Below are 23,576 nucleotides of genomic sequence, written 5' to 3'. Positions count from 1 at the left end.
GCGTCTGGCCAATTTTTGCATTTTTAATAAAGATGGTGTTTTGCTATGTTGGCCAAGCTGGAGGATCTGCTATTTGTTTAATGTCCTCCAGTGCTGCTGCTTTTTTTTTTTTTTTTTTTTCTGAGACAGAGTCTTGCTCTGTCACCCAGGCTGGAGTACAGTGGTATGTTCTCAGCTCACTGCAGCCTTTGCCTCCCGACTCAAGTGCCTCAGTCTCCCCAGGAGCTGGGATTACAGACATGTACTGCCACACCCAGGTGATTCTTGTATTTCCAGTGGAGATAGGATTTTGCCATGTTGGCCACGCTGGTCTGAACTCTTGGCCTCATGTGATCCACCCACCTTGGCCTCCCAAAGTGCTGGGATTACAGGTGTGAGCCACCACGCCCGAACTCCCCAGTGCATTTTACAGCAAGGTCAGCTTGATCTCCACACACTATGAAATTCCAGAAAGCCTTAAATGACCGTAACCAAATTTTTCTATAACCCTCATGATGGGTTTCCTCTTCAAAACAAAAAAAGTATGCTCTAGAATCGGTGTCTTTCTCTCCTCATTTTCTGTTTGCAGTGACCCGGCAGAGAATCCTGCCTAGCTCAGGGGGCCTTGCTGTGGGTAGCCCTGGCATGGGTTGTGTGGGTAGAGCCCAGTCTCCGGGCTGGCTTCTGTTAGGTTTGTCTGTTGGTCCGTGTGATGGCTGTGATCTCTAACCTGCCAGCGAAGCTGTGCTTCAGGTCTAGGCCATCAGGTTTCTTGAGGGGCAGGGAACCCCGCTATACAATAGTGTGAAATCTCCAAGGCTATTCCGGGCTGGCAGAGAAAGAATTGTGTGTCCTTTGGACACCCTGGTTGTTGTCACACCCCAGGGAGCAGGGAGCTTTGGGCAACATGATACATAGGCACTCACCTGCTCATTCATTCAGCAAATATTATTGAGCCTCTGTGATGTGCCAGGCACTGTTCTAAGTGCTGGGGACATAGCAGGAAGCAAAGCAGTGTCCCTGTCTTCATGGGATTTAGATTCTAGTAGAGGAGACGGGAAATAAAATTAACAAGTAAGCATAGTGTGTGGTCAGGTGGTAATAAGTGCTATGGAGGACAGTAAATCTCTGCCTGTCTACAGAGGTAGAGAGTGGACCACTGCATATAGGATGGCCAGAAAAGCCCTCACCAATAAGGGGATGTTTGCGAAGATGCGAGGGGAGGGGGAAGGAGGCTTGAGGTGATGTACGTGTTTCAAGCAAGGAGAACAAATGCAAAGACCCTGCGCTGGGGCTGCACTTGACACATCCAGGGACAGTGGAGACCAGAGTGGCGGGAGAGAGGAGATGGGGGCATGGCAGCAAGCGATGAGGTCAATCTGACGAGGCCTGTGGGCCACTGGAAGCACTTTGGCTTCTGCTAAGGGAGATGGCAGCCACTGTGGAGTTTTGGGGCAGAGGGACATGCTCTGACTTCCCTTTAAATAGGTCCTCATGGCTCCTACGTTGAGGGACTACGGGGGAGAAGGGGAGAAAGACCAGTTAGGAGGTTGTCATCACAAGCCAGGCCAGAGATGACAGTGGGTGGGGTGCAGCTGGGGAGAGGCAGGGATTCTGGATGTGTGGAAGGCAGAGCCAATGGGATTTGCTGTTGTAGGCTGCAAAAGAAAGAAAATCTGGGGTAACACCAAGATTTTTAGCCCAAGCATCTGGAAGGATGAATTTTGCTATTTGGTGAGATGAGGACCATTCAGGAGGAAGCAGGCTGGCAGCAGGAATTCATCCTGGACATGTCAGCTGAGGTCCTAGTGGACATGGATGGCACAGGTGGATATATGAATGTGGATTTCAAGAACAAGGTCAGGCTGGCGATAAAAATTGGGAGCTAAAGCCTGAGAGCAGGTAGAGTGGTGAGAAAGTGGCATCTACAGAGAGGAGACAAGGACCCAGGACTGACATCTGGGCACTCTAACGTGAGCGGCCACGAGGAGGACCGAGCCAGAGAGATAGAAGGGTGGGGGCGAGGGCTGAGGAGTGGCCTTGGGGGTTGGCAACGAGGAGGGCATTGGCCATCTCAGAAGCAGTGTCAGTGGAATGAGGGGAGAGAAGCCAACTTGGAGCAGGTTCGAGAAGGAATGGGAGCAGGGAAACTAGAGACCAAGAGGTTTTTTGTTTTGTTTGAGATGGAGTCTCACTCCTCTGTTGCCCAGGCTGGAGTGCAGTGGAATGACCTCAGCTCACTGCAGCCCCCTGCCTCCCAGGTTCAAGCCATTCTCCTGCCTCAGCCTCCCTAGTAGCTGGGATTACAGGTGCTCACCACCACACCTGGCTAATTTTTGTATTTTTAGTAGAGACGAGGTTTCACCATGTTGACCAAGCTGGTCTCAAACTCCTGACCTCAAGTGATCCACCCACCTCAGCCTCCCAAAGTGCTGGGATTACAGGCGTGAGCCACCGCTTCCGGCCAAGACCAACAGTTTTGATGCCTCTTCAAACAGGTTTTCTGTAAAGGGGCCTGAGAAACCTGGTGGTCATTAGGGAAGTGCGTGGAGATGAGAGGTGTTTCTAAGGATGGGAGAAATGACAACATGCATGTGTGCCGATGGGAGTCACCCCACAGAGAAGGAAGAAAGCAGCAACAGATGAGAGAAGGACTGCTCCTTGTCCTTGAGTAGTTGGCCAAGGGAGAGACCTCCTGCACAAATGGAGGGTTTGGCCTCACACAGAAAGAAGCACACTTGGTTCATCCCTGGCAACAGGGGGGAAGGCGTGGGTGTAGGGAACAGGGCGTGTGGAGGTGATCTTTTGGGTGCTCTTATTTTCTCAGTGAAATACAGGACGCAAGAGCAGCAGTGGACGGTGAGAATGGGGATGTTCCCATCCAGCTTTCAGGGTCCCATGTGATAGTGCCCCGTGGCTGGCCTGTGTTCTGGGGACAGTCACTGGCCACACGCACTGCAGGGCATCAGGCAGCAGAGGCTGCCTTGGGCAGGACAGAGACAGGCCCACCAACTAATGTGCCCCTTTTTGCCCCTGCCTCCAGGACTGTCCAACCCATTCCGGGGTCTCATGAAGCTGGGCACCGTGGAGCGGCGGGGGGCAATGGGCATCTGGAAGGAGCTCTTCTGCGAGCTCTCCCCGCTGGAGTTCCGCCTCTACCTGAGCAACGAGGAGCGCACCTGTGTGGAGAACTGCTCCCTGCTTCGCTGTGAGTCTGTGGGGCCAGCCCATAGTGACGGGCGCTTCGAGCTGGTCTTCTCTGGCAAGAAGCTGGCCCTGCGCGCCTCCTCCCAGGATGAAGCTGAGGACTGGCTGGACCGGGTGCGGGAGGCCCTGCAGAAGGTCCGGCCTCAGCAGGAGGATGAGTGGGTGAACGTGCAGTACCCAGACCAGCCTGAGGACCCCCCCGAGGCGCCCCAGGGCTGCCCCTCTCCCTCAGACCTGCTCTCGGAGCCCGCAGCCCTCCAGGGCACACAGCTTGACTGGTCGTCCGCCCAGGTTCCAGAGCCAGATGCCATCAAGGAGTCCCTGCTGTACTTGTACATGGACAGGACCTGGATGCCCTATATATTTTCTCTGTCCTTGGAGGCTCTGAAATGTTTCCGCATCAGGAACAATGAGAAGATGCTGAGTGACAGCCACGGCGTGGAGACCATCCGGGACGTCCTGCCAGACACGAGCCTTGGGGGCCCGTCCTTCTTCAAAATCATCACGGCCAAGGCTGTCCTGAAGCTGCAGGCTGGGAACGCCGAGGAGGCCGCCCTGTGGAGGGATCTGGTCCGCAAAGTCCTGGCATCCTACTTGGAGACGGCCGAGGAGGCGGTGACCCTGGGCGGGAGCCTGGATGAAAACTGTCAGGAGGTGCTGAAATTTGCCACCCGGGAGAATGGCTTCCTGCTGCAGTACCTAGTGGCCATCCCCATGGAGAAAGGCCTTGACTCCCAAGGCTGCTTCTGCGCAGGTGCCGACTTGCTCTGCTGCCACCCCCAGCCTGCCAGCCTCACTCTGCCTCCTGCGGGTTCCTGATTTAGGCTCCCCACCCTTCTGCCTCCCCGCAAATGCCCCCATCCTTCCCCTAGGGATGAGGCCACAGATCAGGCTTGCTCTACAGCTTCTGCTCCTCCCCAGCCCCGGCTGGGGCCAGTGCCCTGCTCATAGGCTGTGGGCCCTGCTCACCCGTCCCTCTCCTGCCACCTCCCGCTGATGGGCGGCAGGCTGGCTACTCACTGCACTGCTCAGGGAGTCCCAGCCTGCTTCATTTTCTTCTTGCTCTACTGTCCTGTTCTTTCAGAGCAGGGGCATGGTTTCCTTCCAGATATTTCTGCTGCTTTTATAAGTGTACACCCTTTTTTTTTTATTACAAAAATGGGCTCGTGCTATTCAGTGCTATCCAATAGAACTTTCTGTGATGATGAAAATGTCCTCGATCTGTGTGTCCAGTGCCATAGCTGCGAGCCATGTAATGCTACCAGGTGCTTAAAGTGTGGCTAGTGTGGTTAAGCAATTGAATTTTCCATTTAAATTCATTTACATTTAAAGGGGACACACGGGGCTCTTGGCTGCTGTGTTGAATGCTGGTTTATATTGGTCCACAACTTGGTTTTTTCCTACACTGTGGATGTTATTCCAAGTCAGTACATCTGCTGTGTCTTCCTCATCATCAAATCTAATACTTCTGTGCTGGGCACTGGGCCAGCTGCTTTATTTGGATTATCTCATTTAAGTCTCATAACAACCCTGTAGAGATCGGCGCTGCTATTATCTCTGTTGATAGAGGAGGAAACTGAAGCACAGAGCTGGTAAGTACCTGGTTGGTGTCTGCTACTGAGCTCACACAGCTAGTAAGTGGCAGAGGCAGAATTTTCCTTTTTTGTTTGTTTGTTTTAGTAGAGATGGGGTCTCCCCCTGTTGCTCAAGCTGGTCTTGAACTCCTAGGCTCAAGTGATCCTCCTGCTTCAGCCTCCCAAAGTGCTGGGATTACAGGTATCAGCAACCATGCCTGGCCAGAGGCAGAAATGGGACCCTGATGGTCAGGCCCCAGAGCCTGTGCTCATAGGCAGGACCCTAGAGGGCATCCCTCTAGGGGCAGATGGCATCCCATCACCATGGGACCCTTAGGTGACCTGTGAGGGGGTTGCCCTGCTGCAGAAGGCCAGAGGAAGAAGCTGAGCCTTGGTTTGGGAGCTGTCCTGTTGGCACAGACTGGAGGGAAGCCTGTTTCAAGCGTCTGAAAGGAAGCGGTCTGCGGTTGGCCCCAGGAGGATGGGAGAAGCTAGGCAGAACAGAGCTTCCTGCAGAAAACACCTGCAAGCCTCGCTTGGCCTCTCCCCTGCCTGCCCCAGCACTCACACTTTGCTCTTCAGCCTGTGGAGGCCAGGCTCTGAGGGGGCCGGGACTCCAGGGCTTGCAAGAAAGGGTTCCTCGCCTGTGGGTGTGAATGCTGCAGGGGCAACTCTCACCATGGCTGCCACCCACCAGCGGGTGGGACTGTGCCACCAGGGAGTTTGGGTTTCCTTTCTACCCAGCAGGCATGGCTCAGTGGCAGACACCAACCACTGGCATCTGGGTTGTATTTAATAATTTGCAGGGTACTTGCAGAACCTTGTCTCATTTAAGCTTTGTAATAACCACACAAAATAGCTGGTAGTAGCTGAATTTTACAGTCACTGAAATGGAACCTTGAAGAAATTAGGTGAAGGTCAGGGTGAGGCAGCTGGTGAGCAGCAGAGCCCACCCTCTGGTCCCAAGGCCCGGGGACCCTTCTGTCTGCCCCTGGAGGAGTCAGGGCACATGTTCAGGGTTTGAGTCAGGGCCTCTGCTTTTTGCCCAGGGCACACCCCACTCCCATTCCCACTGGCCTCGGCTGTGGAGACGCCTCCAACCAAGGGGGCTGAAGCCAGCCCTGCCCCACAGTCCCGAGGCATCAGACACTGTACAGACTCCCCTGCCCCCCGCTGGCTGCCCATCCGCTCCCTGTTGCCAGTGCCGACCCCAGTCCCTGTCCCCCAGCTACTTCGCTGCTTGCCACAGCCCCTACTCTGCTGCTTCGATTCTGGCGCCTGAGTGGAGCGGTGGACCTAGAGGAGGTTGGCATTGCCAAGCCAGCAGTGGGGACACGACACAGGCAGCAAGGGGTAGTGGAGCAGAACTCAGGCTCTAGAACCAGCCAAACCCAGATCTGAATGCCAGCCACGCCACTTCATCACTATGTGACCAGACAGATTTCCTAACCTCTCTGAGCATCCATTTCTTCAGCTATAAAATAATGATAGTTCTTACAGTGTGTTGTTGTAAAGATTGATTAGTAGGTGAATTCTGAGTGGTGGAAATACAAGTGGTGGTTATTCTTGTGTTGGTGCCTACCTTAAAAAAAAAATCAACTAGCAGATCCTTTCCACCACAGCAGCTCCCAAGTTACTAGGAGCTGACTCTGGCCACACCACTCACTCTCCACCCATCTCCCCAGGCTGCTCCCGGCAGATCGGCTTCTCCTTTGTACGACCCAAGCTCTGTGCCTTCTCTGGCCTCTATTACTGTGACATCTGCCACCAAGACGATGCCTCAGTGATTCCGGCCAGGATCATCCACAATTGGGACCTCACCAAGCGCCCGGTAAGTCTTGAGCCCAGCCTGTCACAGCCACTCAGGGCTGCTGAGGGACAGAGGGGTGTTCACTCCTCTTTGCTGCTGCTGTTCATCTATTTAGAGGAGTTTGGCTCCTCTAAACAAGGGAAGCCAGGGTCACTGGTTCAGGCACTGTGATGTGAGGGAGCTAATCAAGAGAAAAGCTTGGTACCTGTTCACAGCCCTGGGCAGAGCTCTATCGGTGGCTGTCTTGGTCCCTAGGAGGGAGTTTGAGGATGGTTTCCTGCAGCTACAAACGTAACTGCTTAAGGCACCAGCAGATAAATGATAGAGAGATAAAATAGATTTGATAGATTAGATAGATAGATGGATGGATTGTGGATGGGCAGGTAGGTAGGTGGATGAGCAGGTGGCTAGGTGGATGGCTAGGTTGATGGGCAGGTAGGTAGGTGGATGAGCAGGTGGCTAGGGGGATGGTTAGGTGGATGGGCAGGTAGGTTGGTGGATGAGCAGGTGGCTAGGTGGATGGTTAGGTGGATGGATAGGTAGGTGAATGAGCAGGTGGTTAGGTGGATGGGCAGGTAGGTGGATGAGCAGGTGGCTAGGTGGATGGTTAGGTGGATGGGTAGGTAGGTAGGTGAATGAGCAGGTGGCTAGGTGGATGGGTTGGTGGATGGGTGGATGGATAGGTGGTTGAGTAGATTGGTGAATGGGTGGATAGGTAGGTAGATGGGTGCCTAGATAGGCAGATGGGTAAATGGTTAGGTGGATGAGTGGATGGGTTGGTGGGTCAGTGGATAGGTAGGTAGATGGGTAGATGGGTGGGTGAATGCGCAGATGGCTAGATGGGTAGATGGTTAGGTGAATGGGTGGATGGGTAGGTAGATGAGTAGATGGGTGGACGGTGGGTAGATGGCTGGGTGGATGGGTAAATAGGTAGGTGGATGGGTAGATGGGCTGGCCAGCGAGCTGGCTATACCTTGGAGCAGTAATCCCTGCCTTTGCCAACCCTATGAGGCCCAGGTGACTGCACTCCCCTGTAGGCCCTACATGGGCTTATTTATTTTATGTTTTTGAAAAGCACTTTTTCTGTGGCTCCCCCCATTATTAAGATAATACACGGTTATTGTTTAACATTTTAAAGTTACAGAAAAGCCCAAAGACCAATCAAAATTCTGTGTCATAACCGAGAGATCACCATTATTAACATTTCGGGGTATACCCTTTTCTGTGCATTTATTGACATATGCATCTATTTTTTATAAAGTTGGGATCACACAGGACTCATACTGCTTTATAAGAAGCTTGGTTCACTTAATATTATACCTTGAGTACTTTTTTATGTTCACCAAATGCTTTTGAATAAGATGTATCCTAAAGTCTTTCAGAATTTTCCTTTTCTCCAGCTGAACTTAGCCACTTTCCTACCAGTGTTACCATGAGCAAATTAGCTTCAGTTTCCTCATCTGTAAAAGGAGGGTTAACAACAGTGTCTGTGTCAGGGTTGTTGGGAGGGCAGGTGTGGCAGTGTGTGCCTGTGAGAACAGTGTCCTTTCCCTCCCTGGGGCCTGTCACACCTCCTGCCTATATTCACCCACCCATCTACCCATCTACCTAATTCATTTGGTCAGTGTCTGCCTCAAGGGGTGCAAATTTGGTTTTCTTCCAAAGGCACAGATTTCTACTAAGACAGACACAGAAACACAAGGAAGAAGCTGTTTGCTCCTCTGGAGAGCCAGGGCCTGCCAGCTATGTAGTCCTGATGTGTGGATGTGTCTTCATCATAGTACAGGGTGATTCTCTCAGTCAGTTCTACCTCAGCCTCCCCCTCCCTGGGGCAGGGAAACCCCGCAGAAGTTGGCTGCATTTTGATTTTTTTGTTGTTTGCCTTGTCCCCACCCTTGCTCTCAGTGTTAAATATTTAACTAACTACATAGAGGAAATTAAGCCTCAAAATCACCAAAAATGCAAAGAACCCTTTAATCATAAAACACGTTAACTATTTACAGGACCCTGATACTTCCGTTGAGCCATCTCCTTATTCACTGCCCTCATCCTGGTGCCACTTCCTCTTCTAACTAGAAAAGTACAATCCTAGCCGGGCGCGGTGGCTCACACCTATAATCCCAGCACTTTGGGAGGTTGAGGTGGGTGGATCACCTGAGGTCGCGAGTTCGAGACCAGCCTGACCAACATGGAGAAACCCCGTCTCTACTAAAAAATATAAAAATTAGCTGGGCGTGGTGGCACATGTTTGTAATCCCAGCTACTCGGGAGGCTGAGGTAGGAGGATCACTTGAACCTGGGAGGCGGAGCTTGCGGTGAGCTGAGATTGCGCCATTGTACTCCAGCCTGGGCAACAAGAGTGAAACTCCGTCTCAAAAAAAAAAAAAGAAAAGTACAGTCCTTCTCTAGGCATATCTGAGATCAGGAAATCCTCAGCTCGCTCTCCCTCTCAAAGATTGCTGGCCTAGGAAAGACAGGGAAATTCAAGATAGAAAGTGGCTGGCCCACAGGTTTGGGGCCTTATTGTTCGCCGTTGCTGTTCTGGCTGACCCACTTGTGCTGAGGTCTGGCTGGCACTGACAAGATGTCAGCCCAGGAGTGGGGCTTCTTTCTGTCTGTCTCCTCCATTCCCACAGGATAGGAACAGTCGCTGGGGAGCACAAAGCCCCTGCCCATCTGCAGTGCTTGGCAGTGTTCAGCACACATTCCTGTGTGTTATTTCACTGGAGCCTCACTCAAGGCCTGGGGCCAGGTCATGGGAAGAGCTGAGTTAGGGTTAGAGGACAGCAGCTTGACCCAAGTCACCAGGAGTTTGCCATTGGGCTGTCCCTAGGCTGGGGGGCTGGTACCTCAGGGCTCCAGGCTACGGGAATAGAAGAGGTTGTCCATTGCTGGGGGAGGTGAGAGATGCTGGTGGAGCTGGGAGACAAGAGGTTAGAGGCCCCCTCAGCCCCCAAATACAGGGGCAGGTCTCCTGAGGGCCAATTTAGTCCCCCAACCCTCAAGGGGACAACAGGGCCACACCAGGAACCACACAGCAGCTGTTAGCAGCTCACATTTACTGGGGATGTGCCACCTGCCAGGCTCTGTGCCAGGAGCTCTCCTGGAATACCTCTTTTAATCTGAATTCAAAATAATCCCATGAAAAAGAAGCCCCAGTCCCGGGCTGACATCCTGCCGAGTGCCAGGCCTCAGCACTAAAGCAGCAGCAGCAGCAAACGAAAAGGCCCCAAACCCGTGAGCCTTAATTGCTCTCATTTTTCCCATTTTACAGATGAAGAAACTGAGTCACAGACAGGGATAAGTTTCACCAATTCATATAGGTATAAAGTGGTGGAGGCATAATTCAATTCCATTCTGACTCTGAAGCCAGACTTTTTTTTCCCTACACAATTTATTAGAATTTGAAAAGGTTGCTGGATACGACAGTCAAATAAATCAATTTCATTTCTATATATCAGCAAACAAATTACTATTTTAAAAGATAATCATTTATAATAGTATCAAAAACAAAGCCACCAGAAATAAAATATGTAACGAGAGGACTAGTTAAGATGTTAAAGATCTGAGCCAGGCCAAAACCAGACTTCTAATCACTATGCACTTGTCGGCTGTGGAGACAACGGCTCCTCTGTCCTTATGATGCAGCGAGGCCACTGCAGGGGAGGCGGCTTCTGGTTAGTGCAGCAGCCTGGTGTTCAGAGATGACAGCTCAGCTTAGACCTGGCAGGTTCTGCAGGCAGGTTGTATAAGCTACGTTAGCCCCTCTAAGCCTCCGTTTCCTCATCTAGAAAACGGGGACAGGGACATCCTCCCTAACGGGTTGTTCTGAGAATGACGGGAGGATGTGGTCAAGTTCCTGACCCAGTGTTTTGCAAATAGTAGGCGCTCGATTACTGGCGTTGGTATTAGGATCAGGGCCAAGGGTAGAACCTTCAACACCCTGTCAGCCAGGAGAGACTGAGATGGATCACTCAGCTGCACACGGAGTCCCGGTGTTGCTACTGGTGTGAGCCGAGGGAGCTCAGGGAAGCCTGTTGGTGAGCTGTGTCTGATCTGCAGCTTCCTGTGGCTGGAGCCTGACTCAGCCCGTCACCTGGTTCCTGAGTCAGGGCACAGAAGGGAGTGCCTGTTTCCTTTAGTCGGGGGAAATCGGGGCTGGGAGGACAGGAAAGAGTGGGAAGGATCTGTGAGGCCCAGAGGGAGGGGGCGTTACCAGAGCAGTCCCTCCCTCATCTCAGCATGATTGGGGAGGGGGCAGTGACCCTTGCCATTAGAGGGACAGTGGGTTTGGGAGTCAGATAAACTGGGTTCAGAGCTTGACTGTACCATTTACCAGCTGGGTGACCCTAGCCAGATCTCTTCATCTCCCTGAGAGCCTCAGTTTCCCCATCTGTAAAATGAAGATAGCCCCTCAGGTAAGTGAGCAGGTCATGTGGCACCTGGCCAGGCAGTGCTCACTGAACAGCCATTCTTTCCCATCCCTAATGCCTGGTGGTACCCCCAGATCTGCAGGCAGGCCCTGAAGTTTCTGACGCAGATCCGGGCCCAGCCCCTCATCAACCTGCAGATGGTGAACGCGTCTCTGTACGAGCATGTGGAGCGGATGCACCTCATTGGGAGGAGCCGGGAGCAGCTGAAGCTCCTGGGGGATTACCTGGGCCTGTGCCGGAGCGGCGCCCTGAAGGAGCTCAGCAAGAGGTGAGCAACCTCTACGTGTATGCGTGTGAGTGCACGTACACACGCACATGCATGCACACAAACACACATACATATATGCACATGTACACACAGACACACACGTGCACACACACCCACACACATAAATTTATACACAAATGCATAGACATCCACACCCATGCACATGCGCACAAATGTACACACATGCAGGCACTTGTGCACACGCACACACACACGGGGGCAGTGCCCAGGGCAAGGCGTCCACCTGGAGGAAACCTGGGCAGAGATCTTCCCACTGGGCCTCGGAAATGATCACATCTTTTGGGGGTGATTTTGGGGTTTTGTTCATGTATCTATTTGTTCACTCAAAAACATGGACTGAGAACATACTAAGCACTGCACGCCTGGCGAGGCATGTGGGCTCCAACACTGAGCAGGGCAGAGCCAGGGCCGACCCGCCGGAAGCCTCTGGCCTGGCAGGGAAGACAGGTGGGAAAGCCAGCAACTCCATCCGGGGGTGAGGGTGAGAGGCAGGACGTCCTGGAACCACAGAGGCTTGACATCCAGCCCAGATCAGAGGAGGACAAAGCAGGAAGGACTTCCTGGAGGAAGTGACTTCTAAGGTGAGACTTGAAAAATTAGGAAGAATCAGAAAGGAGAAGCAAAGGGGGAAAGAGCGTTCTAGACAGAAGGAATGGCACGCACAGGCCATGAACGAAGGCACCGTTGGTGGAAAGCCCAGGGAGAACTTTGGCTACAGTGAGGAGGGAAGTGGGGAGTGTGGCAAGAGGCAGACGAGGGCTGGATGTTCCCACCTCTTCCCTGTACCAGCCAGCCGTCTGGCCCATGCCAGCCGCCCTCCTGAAGTTCTCCAAAGAAGTGTGATCGGGGCGGGGCCCTCAGGATGCCCTTCAGGAAGCTTCTCTTACCCAGGGCCTGGGGCCTTTGGTGCTCAGGAATGGGATGTGATGCTGGGCTTCAACAGGGACTTAGGCCTCTCCATGCCTGTCATAAACGCTTCCTAGTCCTCAGGTCACGCCCAGGCCGCAGTCTTCCCAGGGCTGTGCTCTCCCGGCACCCTCAGGAGGGCAGACCTCAGGCAGAGAAGCCTGCCGGTGCCTACTGCCCAGAATGGGCTTCGAGTCCATCTCTGCTGGGTTTCTGGGGGCAGGGACCAGTTCACAAGCCCCTCCAGGTTCCCCTGTCCGGCCTTCCCTCCCCACAGGGCTGGCCTAGACAGCGCCTCTCTGAAGACTGCCTCCTCCATCCTGGCTGCAGTGCTCCCAGAGCTGGGCCTCCTCAGGGCCAGGGTGTGCCTCGAGCAGGTCCCCAGGGGCTCTCAAGGGGTGCTACAGGGGGCTCTCCCCTAGGCAAAGAAGAGAATCTGGCCCCACAGCTGCCAGCTGAGCCTTGGTCTCCTCTGCAGGGCCTGGAAGAACAGAAAGCCCTCTGGGGACCACCATGTGGGACCCTAGACCCTTAGAAGGCTTCGCCCCAGGAGGCTCTGCCCATCCCAAGCATCACGGGTGACTGGGTCTCCACCTCTTGGCCAGTGCTAACTCACTCCCTACCTCTGAGAGTCCATGACCCAGGGCTCCAGAGAGACTATCCTCCTGCCCACCTAACCAGGTGGTGAAATCTCTGGGGTCAGGTGGGGCCTCATCACCTTCCTTGGTCAAGGAGCCAGGTACCTGCACAGGCCTGCAGACCTGTGTAGACCAGATGCCTGTGGGGTGGGTTGTAGACCCCAGCCCCATTCACCCATCCCCGCCCTGCTGAGAGAGTTTGTTCATTGGCTTTACTGACCTGTCTCTGTGGGCACCAGGGGCAGCCCTGTCTCTCTCTCCCTGACCCTCCTGCTATGCACTCAGCCTGCTTCCCATGCCTGTGGAAGTCCCATGGAAACAGCATGGGGTAGGGGAAAGAGCGTGGGAGGCCCTCGCCCACTGCAAGTCAGGAAAGTTGCTTCACTTCTCTGGGTCCAGCTTTCCCATCTATAAAATGGGCCAGTGATTCCTCCATTCCTGTGGCCTCCTGAGCAGTGGTGAGGGCTGCATGAGGGACCCAGAGTCCGGGCCACAGATGGCCGTGGGTCAGCATCGTGTGTGCCCTGAGGGCACCTGATCCAGCCTTGGTAGGGACCAGAGGAGCTCCCAGAGGAGATGGCATCTGAGCTGAGGGCATGCAGAGATCTTTTCCTTTTTTCTTCTAAAATGTTTTTCTTCTTTACAAAGGTCAATCTTCCAAGCGAGGAAAATTTATGAAAGGGAATAGAGGAGACCATTCAATCAGCCCTTGTCAGAGCCCACCACCACCTGCTTCTGCACCTCACTCCATCCACACACACGTGTTGCCACAACACCAGTGGCATCGTGTGTCTGTTGAACTGGTGCTTAGAAAAATGAGAGAAGAGTAGAAAGGGCAGGGGAGAACCTGGCTTTCCTGGCTAAGAGACCGGTAGCAAGAGGCGGGCAGGAGCACAGCTCACTGACACCCTTGAGGGGCTCTGGGCAGCTGGGCTTCAGGTGCAAGGCCCAGAACTCAAAGGGCCCTCGAGACCTTTGGATTTGATCTGCCACCTGTGGGGAACGATTGAAGGGTTTTGAGCACGGGGCTGTCACTTCCAGTCAGTGGCTTAGAAAAGACCACTCTGAAAAGACCAGGTGCGGTGGCCCATGCTTGTAATCCCAGCACTTTGGGAGGCCAAGAAGGGTGGATCACCTTCGGTCAGGAGTTCGAGACCAGCCTAGCCAACATAGCAAAACCCCGTCTCTACTAAAAATACAAAATTAGCCGGGCGTGGTGGCAGGCACCTGTAATCCCAGCTACCAGGGAGGCTGAGGCAGGAGAATCACTTGAACCCAGGAGGCAGAGGTTGCAGTGAGCCAAGATCACGCCACTGCACTCCAGGCTGGGAGACAGAGCGAGACTCTGTCTCGAAAACACAAAACAAACACACAAAAAGACGATTCTGGCCCCAGTGGAGTGCAGTTGGTGAAGGGGAGCGCCCTGGGTGGCAGCTGGTGCTACTAATTAGCCCAGGGAGTTGCGCTTGGACCGAGTCAGCCAGAGGGAAGGTTGAGAGGAGAGGGCTGAGGCATGGGCAGGTCGTGGATGTCAGGGAGTCAGGGAGGAGCTGTCCTGCACTAGTGGCAGCTGCCTGGCCGGGTTCTCTCCGGCAGACCTGGCACATGTCTCCAAGGGCCAGAGAAGCCCCTGAGAGTGTCCTCTCCAGCCCTTGGGAGGAAGCCATCACAGAAATGCCCCACACCCTGTCCACCCACCAGACCTCATTGTCCCTCCCGACAGCCAGGGAGGGGTGGGCAGAGGAAGAGCCAGGGCTCAGGAGACAGGTGGCACCCAGGCCCCCACCCATGTCCCCCACCCATGTCCCCCCGATCTTCCAGCTCCTGCCTGGCCCTTTCCTTCCCCATCACTTCATCGGTTCCAGGAGCTAAGATTTGACCTCTCCCCTCATCTTCCTCTCTCCCAGAGAGCCCTCCAGATTCCTCTGGTCTCTTTCCCAGGTAGCCAGCCTCACGCCAGAGGACAAAGAGGGTTCTCCTCATTGTGTGGGTGGAGAAACTGAGGCCCCAGGTAGGCCTGGCTGTGCCCCGGTGCATGAGAGTTTCTCTCCTGGAGGCCAGGAGGAGAAGTGGCCTCTCACCCCTGGGTCAGCGCCCTCTCCCCTCTGGCCTTGACTGAGCACTGCAGAGAAGCCACTTGCAAGTCCTTGCTGAGAGGGTGACAGGCCCAGGGCACAGGGGCTCCCAGGGCTTCCACGACTGTGGTCAGAGGACAGATGGCAAAGCTAATTCTCCATCCAGATCAGCCCACCCTCCTGCCAGCTGAGGGCCAACCTGTGTCCCCCCAGCCCGCTGTGTCCCATGTTTTCTTGGTGACAAATGGCAGCTTCGCTTCCTAGAGTGCAGGAAGTTTACTGGGGACACCAGCATGGTAAACTGAGGGGCCAGTTGGCATCTTGGCCTGTGTGGCTGCTTGGTGGGACTCACCCTCTCCACCCCGGATTGGGCTCCCCTGGACCACAGCTGAGGCCACCAGCTGGGACAAGGCCAAGCCCCCATTCCAGATGCTCCACAGCTTGCACCCCGGAGGTCCGGACCCAGGGCTGGCACCATCCTGTCCCCAGATATCTGGGGCATCCTGGGGCAGGTTCCCAAGCATCCTCTGACTTGGAGTAACCTCCCACCCCCAGTACCCACGCAAACACACACAGCCAGGCCAGGCAGGTTTTGCACTAAGGGACTTTCTGCAGGTGTTTCCTCCCCATCAGGATGGGGCCCGCTGGATCCCTCCCGTTGGTGTGGTGGAAACTAGAGCTGCGTTGGCGGCTGAGCCCTTGTTCTCTGCTCCCCCGGCCACCTCTAAAATGGGATCTGCTGTGCTTAGGACATGTCTCAGTTGCTTTCATGTAGCACTGAAACCAGACACTTGAATGTCTGTCCCTCGGCCAAACCAGGGGCCACAGGAGGGCAGGGCCATATCCTGTGCATTGCTGTCCCCAGCACTGTCCCTCGCATGTAATGGTGGCAATAATGACAACAGCCTGCATCTCTAGGCATTTGCCAGGTGGACAGGGGTGCAGGCTCTGGAGCCAGGCCCCTATGTTCAAACTCCAGCTCTCCCACCTACTAGCTGTGTGACCTCAGGCAAGTGATTTAACCTCTCTGTTTCCTCTTCTCAAAGTTGGGATTGTGATAGTACCAGCCTCACAGGATTATTGTGAGGATCAAATGAATGAATGCGTATGAAGCTCTTAGCCCAGTTCCTGGTCCCAGGTGTCTGCACCCATCCTCCTCCTCATGATTAATTACGTGTTTACTGTGAGCTCTGCACCAAGCCAAATGCTTTAAATAAGTTACTTAATCCAAACAACTCCATTTCCCAGAGAGGGAAACCCAAGGTTCAGAGAGGTTAAGTAATGTGCCCAAGGTCCCACCAGCTAGTTAGTTACCTTGAAGACCAGGCCCCAAGCCCAGGCAGGCCCAATTACACTCCTAGCCCCTGCCCCGCCCAGGCGGGGGGTGTCTGCCTGGTGAGCAGCGCCAGGGGAGTGTAAACAAACAACACAGGCTGGCCTGGGTCCTGGAAACCTTTCTAAAGAATCGCTTGTGTTTTGTTTGAAGGCTCAACCACAGGAATTATCTCTTGGAGTCTCCGCATAGGTTCAGTGTTGCTGACCTCCAGCAGGTGAGAGTGTCATGCTTCCCCCGCCCAGACCTCTAGAGAGACTTCATTCCCAGAGAAGTCAGCAAGGAAGATGGAAGAGGGGGTGTCTGTAGTTTACTGAAGAAGACAGCAGTCTGTAGCTTTTCTGCAGCTCAGGGTGGGTTGCCCTGCTGCCCCAGCTTCCTGGGCAGGGACGGATACCCCCAGCACCCCTGGAATAAACAAGCACTCCAGCAACCCCAGGATCACAGGGAAGAGAGTTTGGAATACTCCTATCCCCAAGGGGAGGGTACAGTGGATTTGGGTCTCATCTATAAATCCCATTAGCCCCCAGTGACCTCAGTGCCCACGGGCTGGACGCTGGCATTGCTCAGCCTGATTCAGGGAGGTTTTCTTTTCTTGCCCACGTGGAAACTGCGGGTAGAAGTTCTCCAGGCAGGGTGCCATAGCGCCTCAGTGCAGCTGCTTGAAAGGCCTAGGGCCTCAGTTTACCAGCTCTCCACAGATCGCAGACGGGGTGTATGAAGGATTCCTACTTGCCCTCCACAGATCGCAGACGGGGTGTATGAAGGATTCCTCAAGGCCCTGATTGAATTTGCCTCCCAGCATGTCTACCACTGCGACCTGTGCACCCAGCGCGGCTTCATCTGCCAGATCTGCCAGCACCACGACATCATCTTCCCCTTTGAGTTTGACACCACAGTCAGGTATGCGGGACACTCAGCCAGCTGCCTCCCAGCCCCACCCTTCCCCACACCCACAGCCTGGCCCAAGCACGCAGGGCAGCAGGCCTCGCTCTGTGGGCAGGAACGTATTGAACATCCACTTTGTGCTGTGCCAAGGGGTGGTGCAGTTTTTGGGGCAGCCCATGCTGTGGGCAGTCATGGCCAGCTCCAGTCCAGCTCAGGGGACAAGACAAGCTTTCCCAGGACTCCTCTGCCTCTACGGAACCATCTGTCTTCCTAAAGAAGAGGTGGCTGCCGGCTCTCTGAGTGGAGCCTCCTGGCGCCTCAGTGTATGCATGGGTTGAGGAGGGTTGTATGAGTTACCACCCTGCACTGTTGGCATGAGACCGGGCACAAAGTGGGCACCTGGTGGGTGGTACCTGCCACTGCCACTGTGTCTGTTGCTGAAATGATCCCTCTTGTTCCCACTTATTGCTCATTATCCGCAACCTCTCAATGGAAGAATTTGTCCAGACCTTCCTGCAACCCATGTGGGCGTGGAAAACTGAACTGGGAACATTAGTTCTTTTTCTGTTGGTGTCCACTGGCCAGGATTCAGCCCTGAATGGGCCTGGGGCTGAGTTTTTAAAATTATACCATCTTGGCCGGGCGTGGTGGCACACACCGGTAATCCCAGCACTTTGGGAGGCCAAGGCGGGTGGATCACTTGAGGTCAGGAGTTCAAGACCAGCCTGGCCAACATGGTGAAACCCCGCCTCCACTAAAAACACAAAAGTAAGCCAGGTGTGGTGGTGGGCACCTGTATCCCAGCTACTTGGGAGGCTGAGGCAGGGGAATCACTTGAATTCGGGAGGCAGAGGTTGCAGTGAGCCAAGATCGTGCCACTGCACTCCAGCCTGGGCAACAGAGCAAGACTCTGAAAAATAAATAAGTAAAATTTTTTTTTTTCTTCTTTTTGAGATGGAGTCTCGCTCTGTCGCCCAGGCTGGAGTGCAGTGGCGCAGTCTCGGCTCACTGCAAGCTCTGCCTCTCGGGTTCATGCCATTCTCCTGCCTCAGCCTCCCCAGCAGCTGGGGCTACAGGCACACACCTCCACGCCCGGCTAATTTTTGTATTTTTAGTAGAGACGGGGTTTCACCGTGTTAGCCAGGATGGTCTCGATCTCCTGACCTTGTGACCCGCCCGCCTTGGCCTCCTAAAGTGCTGGGATTAAAGACGTGAGCCACCGTGCCTGGCCATAAATATTTTTTAAATATAGGCAAGAGATCTTTAATGAATCTCAAGCAGCATTTATAAAAAATGCAATAGGACAGACAATATCAGTGTGCATTGTATGACGTATGGGTAAGCACTGTTTCGAGAATCTCCTGTTCCAGAACGGAGAGGCACGGTGTGTGTGCATCGGTTACACAGTACGTCACAGCCGTATCATGGGTTCTGATCAAAAGGGCTAGCCAGCGTGGCCACAGGGCAACCTCCAGCCCAGCCGGCACCAGCAGGCATACTGCTCTCTCCCCAGGTGTGCTGATTGCAAGACCGTCTTCCACCAGAGCTGCCAGGCTGTGGTGAAGAAGGGCTGCCCCCGCTGTGCCCGCCGGCGCAAGTACCAGGAACAGAACATTTTCGCCTGATGCCCACCTGCTGACCCCGCTCTGAAGGCCGGGGGTGAGTGTGGCTCAGCCATCCCAGCTGGGTTTGCCATCAGCCCAGGATACTCACCGTGTCACAGCTGTGTCCCCTTGTCAGGAAGACCCTCAGATGTGACCAGAGCACCGGCCTCCCAGAGAAAGCCCAGGAAGTCCCCGTGATGTCCCCTGGCCCTCCCCCCACCCCTCTGCTGCAGGAGGCGTGGCCCCCGCCAGATGCTCCCTGTCTCGGGGCAGACAGGGCCTTTACTCACCAGGCCCTGGCTCACCAGCGTCCCGGCGCCTCCGTGAGGGCTGCCCAAACACTGTGGAAAGGGGACTTGGGGAGCATTTTCAATTCCACATTCCTGATTAAAAGGTCTAGTTTTTTAAGGTGGGTTTTTCCCATTCATATTTCAACAGAAAGTATTTTTTTATTCTTGACCCTACGTGAGTCACCCATGAAATCCAGACATTCTCACCCCCGGCGGATGCACAGGAGCCACTCAGGCCTGGCCTAGAGGCAGCGGGTGGCTGGCGGGCAGACCACTGCTGGGACAGGGCCTGCAGGCCCACCCGGTGCCTTTCCTAGCCCTCACTGCCAGTGCCAAACCGCCCCTCGGCAGGGCAGGGCCAGTCCTGGTGACCCCACTTCCTCTCTGTCTCCTCTTTACTCCCCACCCCAGTGCGTCTCACCTGCTGAGCCCACCGCTTTCTCAGCGTCAGAGCCCCTAGCTCTTCTCTAGCCTGGGGCCTCGGCCCCATTAGGAGAAGGAGAAATGACTGGAAACCAGCACTGTCAGCACTTTGAGCCCTCCTCAGTTTAGGGAGGGTCGCCGTCTTGCCCACCCCCGATCCCCATGCCCTCCTCACCCCTCTACAGACAGGGGCGCTGCTGCAGATGCTCCAGGCCCACCTTGGTGGGTGCCCAGGGACACACTCTCTGCCTGACTGACCCCTGCCAGGGCACAGATAGGCAGGACCCCAGAGAGGGCAGGCAGCCGCACCCTGCACTGTGGAGAAGTGACCTGGTCCTTCGCCCTAAGCTGTGCAGGGCGTGTGGGGGAACTGCCCTGTGGATGCAGCTGCCGCCTCACAAAGCCATTCAGCATCACTGAACTTGCCCAGCCAGGACACTGGAGACTGAAGAACTTCCCCGGAGCAGGATGCCTTTGAAGGGTCCTTGGGGCTGGTGCGGGAGCCTGGGATTGTTTTCAAAGTGAAGTTCAGACCCTCCAGGCTTCAGGGAAGTGTGGGTTTGCTGGTCTGTCTGTCGCCTTCCCCCACCTCTCCTGGACCTAGCAGGCCCTCAGTCCTAGCTGTCTTACCTGCACTCAGCTTGGAGTCTGGGGCCTCAGGTGGAGAGCCGCATGTCACTGTCAGAGATGAGCCCACCCCCACCCTTCCCTGGGGGCGATTAGCTGCTGAGTCACCCACCCAGCCTTGGAGCTGGATGCCTGTGCAGCAGAACAGAGGCGACGGTGGCAGGCAGGTGGAGGCTGTGCACAGCTTCTCCCGGTCATGGCGCACACCTGTGCCCAGACGCCAATGCCTCCTAAGCCAGGAGCTGGGTTATGCACTGCCATGGCCCACATTAACGCTCCACCACAAGCCCGGCCTAGTCAGAGCCCTCATTGCCCCATCCCTGTGTGGGCAGGAGCCTGGCCTGGGGAGGGCTTGGGCCTGTGAGGATTCTCCCCGAAGGTGCCCTCGGAGGCAGCAGGGTTGAGGCCCTGGGGGGCCCGTTCCCCAGAAGCTGCCAGTGCTTTCAGATGCATTGACTCTTCCCGCCTCCCCTCCCTCAGAAAGGTAGTGCCCACACTATTTTTAAAATGTTATTTTATGCAATACACTGTTCCTAGTGAGCGGGGCTCTGGCCCTGAGGAGTCTTTGCAATGTATTGAAGGAATTGCTGCCGTGTGAGTTTTGAATGATTTTGCAGTAAAGACCTGATCTTTCTCATCACTGGTCTGGCTTCTGAATTCTAGCACTGCCACTGCCTGGGGGGAGACCATCAGCCATCCGTTACCATCTGTCAGGGTCCCCTACCCTCATGTTAGTCCCTGGAGGGGGGGAAGGCTTGGGAGGTCCGTGGCAAACACTTGTAGGCAGAGGGCTTGCATGCCAGGAGTGGGCAGGGAGAAGAGAGTAAGAAAACCACCTTGCCAAGCCCAGCAGTCAGGCTCTCCCTGGGGTAGGATCTCAGGGTCTCTGGGGAGGTGTACTCACACTTGTATAACAACTCAAGCTGATCCCACGCCGGTGGCTTCTTTTCCTGTGACTTAAATGTCAAAGCACAGACCCTTGACACTGGATCATGTGAAACCTCAGGATACAGGGGACATTTCTCAGAGGAGAAATAAAGGAGAGACGGGGCTCAGGAAAGATGGGTTATTTAAGCGGAGCCCCAATTCAGGGCTCATGGTTTTAGGGCTCAAAATGACTTTTACTTGGCTGCTGACCTTCCTCAGAAGTTCCAGGAGAAGCCCAGGGGACCCCTCCAAGGGGAGGCCCACACCATTGTCCATTTTAAGAACAGGAGCAGCAAACAGACTAATTCTCAGGGAAATCAGGTTGCAGTAAAATGGGATGGAAACAGACAACATTCAGGTCTGAGATTTCCTGTCCTTAAAGGCCCCTTTCAGATTACAAGGTGGCACCCTCTGCCAATCTAGGTGCCCCAGCTTCCCCCAAGGGCCTCACCTCCCTCCAGGACAGTAGATGGTAGGCCCGGAGAAGAGAAGAGAAACTGGGAGAGGGAGGCCCACAGCACGTGACCTGGTGCTGCCCTGCCGGTGGGCTCAGGCCCTCTCCAGCCTCAGCAAAGCGCCCCTGAGGGCACTTGTTTCCCCTTCTCCCCTCCCTTTTTTTTTGGATACGGTCTCACTCCAATGCCCAGGCTGGAGTGCAGTGGCGTGATCTTGGCTCATTGCAACCTCCACTTCCTGGGTTCAAGCAATTCTTCCGCCTCAGCCGCCTGAGTAACTGGGACTTCCCCTTCTCTTCTCCCTGAAAGAGGACAGGTGGTTTGGAGATTCCAATCCAACCCCCAAGAGCTTATCACATAATATAAGTAGTCATAATAGCTGATATAGCCAGGCATGGTGGCTCACACCTGTAATCCCAGCATTTTGGGAGGCCAAGGAGGTTGGATCATCTGAGGTCAGGAGTTCAAGACCAGCCTGGCCAACATGGTGAAACCCCATCTCTACAAAAATACAAAAATTAGCTGGGCATGATGGCAGGTGCCTGTAGTCCCAGCTACTCAGGAAGCTGAGGCAGGAGAACCACTTGAACCCGGAGGCGGAGGTTGCAGTGAGCCAAGATCGTGCCGCTGCACTTCGGCCTGGGAGACAGAGTGAGACTCCATCTTAAAAAAAATAGCTGATATATTGTGTACGCTGGGCATGTGGTAAGCACTGCTTAGTGGACCTCATTCAATCTTCCCAATAATCCAGTGAAGTGGGTGTTACTATCCCATTGACAGGAAAGAAATCTGAGCTGCAGAGATAAGGCAGAACTCCCAAGGCCTACCAGCCGCCAAGCAGCAGAGTGGGGCATCATACCTGCCTGACCCCATGCAAAGACCACCACCACTGCCAGCCACTGCCTGGCTGTGCTGCAGGTGGAGAGGGACCTAAAAGGTAGGGAGGGAGAGAAGATTCCTCCAGCCACTATTTTCTTTTTTTTGTTGTTGTTTTTTGAGATGGAGTCTTGCTCTGTCGCCCAGGCTGGAGTGCAGTGGCATGATCTTGGCTCATTGCAAGCTCTGCCTCCTGGGTTCACGCCATTCTCCTGCCTCAGCCTCCAGAGTAGCTGGGACTACAGGCTCCCGCCACCACACCCGGCTAATTTTTTATATTTTTAGTAGAGATGGGGTTTCACCGTGTTAGCCAGGGTGATCTCGATCTCCTGACCTCATGATCCGCCCGCCTCAGCCTCCCAAAGTGCTGGGATTACAGGCATGAGCCACCGTGCCCGGCACCAGCCACTATTTTCTAAGCATGTCGGGCACCAAAGACCAATGCTGAGTTCTGCTGTGTGCTCACCCTGGAGGGTCCCAAGGTGCCACCAAGGCTCAGACACACTGAGATTCTCAGAGGAAGTGTGGACTCACAGGTGGGCAATGCCTAGCAGAGGCAAAGATACAGAGGTAAGGGAGTTCCAGAACGAGCGTGGCCAGATTCAGCTTCCCACCCAACCCTGGGTCCCCAGGAGGTGGTGTCAAGAGAGGCCATGGCCTGGGATGCGGGCCCTTCTTCCTCCCAGAACACTGGCCTGAATCAGCCAGCTCTTGGCACACACAGCCAGGTCCACAGGCACAACTGTTCCTTGGGGCCCCTGAGGGCAGGGGGTGTGCTGGGGCTGTGGCTTGTGATGTCTGGAGTGAGTGCAGGCTCAGTTCAGGGCGAGGCTGCTTGTCCAGAGAGGCAAAAAATTCCCAAACAGAAGACCCCCAAGGCGGAGGGCCCTGGGGCTGGACTCCTGGAGGTTGTTCTGAGCTTACCCTGTGGACGGATTGGAGGGTGGCCCTCCTTCCCCACAAGGATCAAGAAGGGGTGGGGGATGGTGGGAGGGCAATCTGGCCAGGAGAAGCTGCGGGGGAGGCTCCCGGCCTCCCCAGTCCCACCATCTCAGCCCCGCAGCCTCTTTCTCCCTGGAGACAGCCAGGTGTGGCCCAGGATCCCGGGAAGTGCAGGGGAGGGGGTGGCGTCTTCGCTCCTCAGGCGCTGGCCCGGGCCAGAGGGGACAGGAAGCCAGGACACCGGGGATTGTCTCTCGCAACCGCAGCCCAGCCCCAGTCCGGGAGGAAGTTCTGCCGTGC

At 54.9% G+C, this 23,576-nt stretch overlaps 1 protein-coding gene across 1 annotated transcript in view; it reads left to right on the top strand.

Moving 5' to 3' along the window:
• PLEKHM1 (pleckstrin homology and RUN domain containing M1) overlaps nt 1-20,716 on the top strand; it is a 54,299-nt gene extending 33,583 nt beyond the window's left edge. Inside the window, exons 7-12 of the mRNA XM_032163930.2 lie at nt 3,023-3,940; nt 6,446-6,591; nt 11,078-11,271; nt 16,398-16,461; nt 16,990-17,147; nt 18,646-20,716. Of these exons, the coding sequence (XP_032019821.1) occupies nt 3,023-3,940; nt 6,446-6,591; nt 11,078-11,271; nt 16,398-16,461; nt 16,990-17,147; nt 18,646-18,757 (1,592 nt within the window). The 3' untranslated portion in view covers nt 18,758-20,716. The remainder of the gene's footprint in view (nt 1-3,022; nt 3,941-6,445; nt 6,592-11,077; nt 11,272-16,397; nt 16,462-16,989; nt 17,148-18,645) is intronic.
• Nucleotides 20,717-23,576: the final 2,860 nt, after the last annotated feature.

The sequence above is a fragment of the Hylobates moloch genome, unplaced genomic scaffold (assembly GCF_009828535.3).
Source record: "Hylobates moloch isolate HMO894 unplaced genomic scaffold, HMol_V3 SCAFFOLD_10, whole genome shotgun sequence".
Taxonomy (NCBI): Eukaryota; Metazoa; Chordata; class Mammalia; order Primates; family Hylobatidae; genus Hylobates; species Hylobates moloch.
This window is presented reverse-complemented; position numbering and strand designations above follow the sequence as displayed.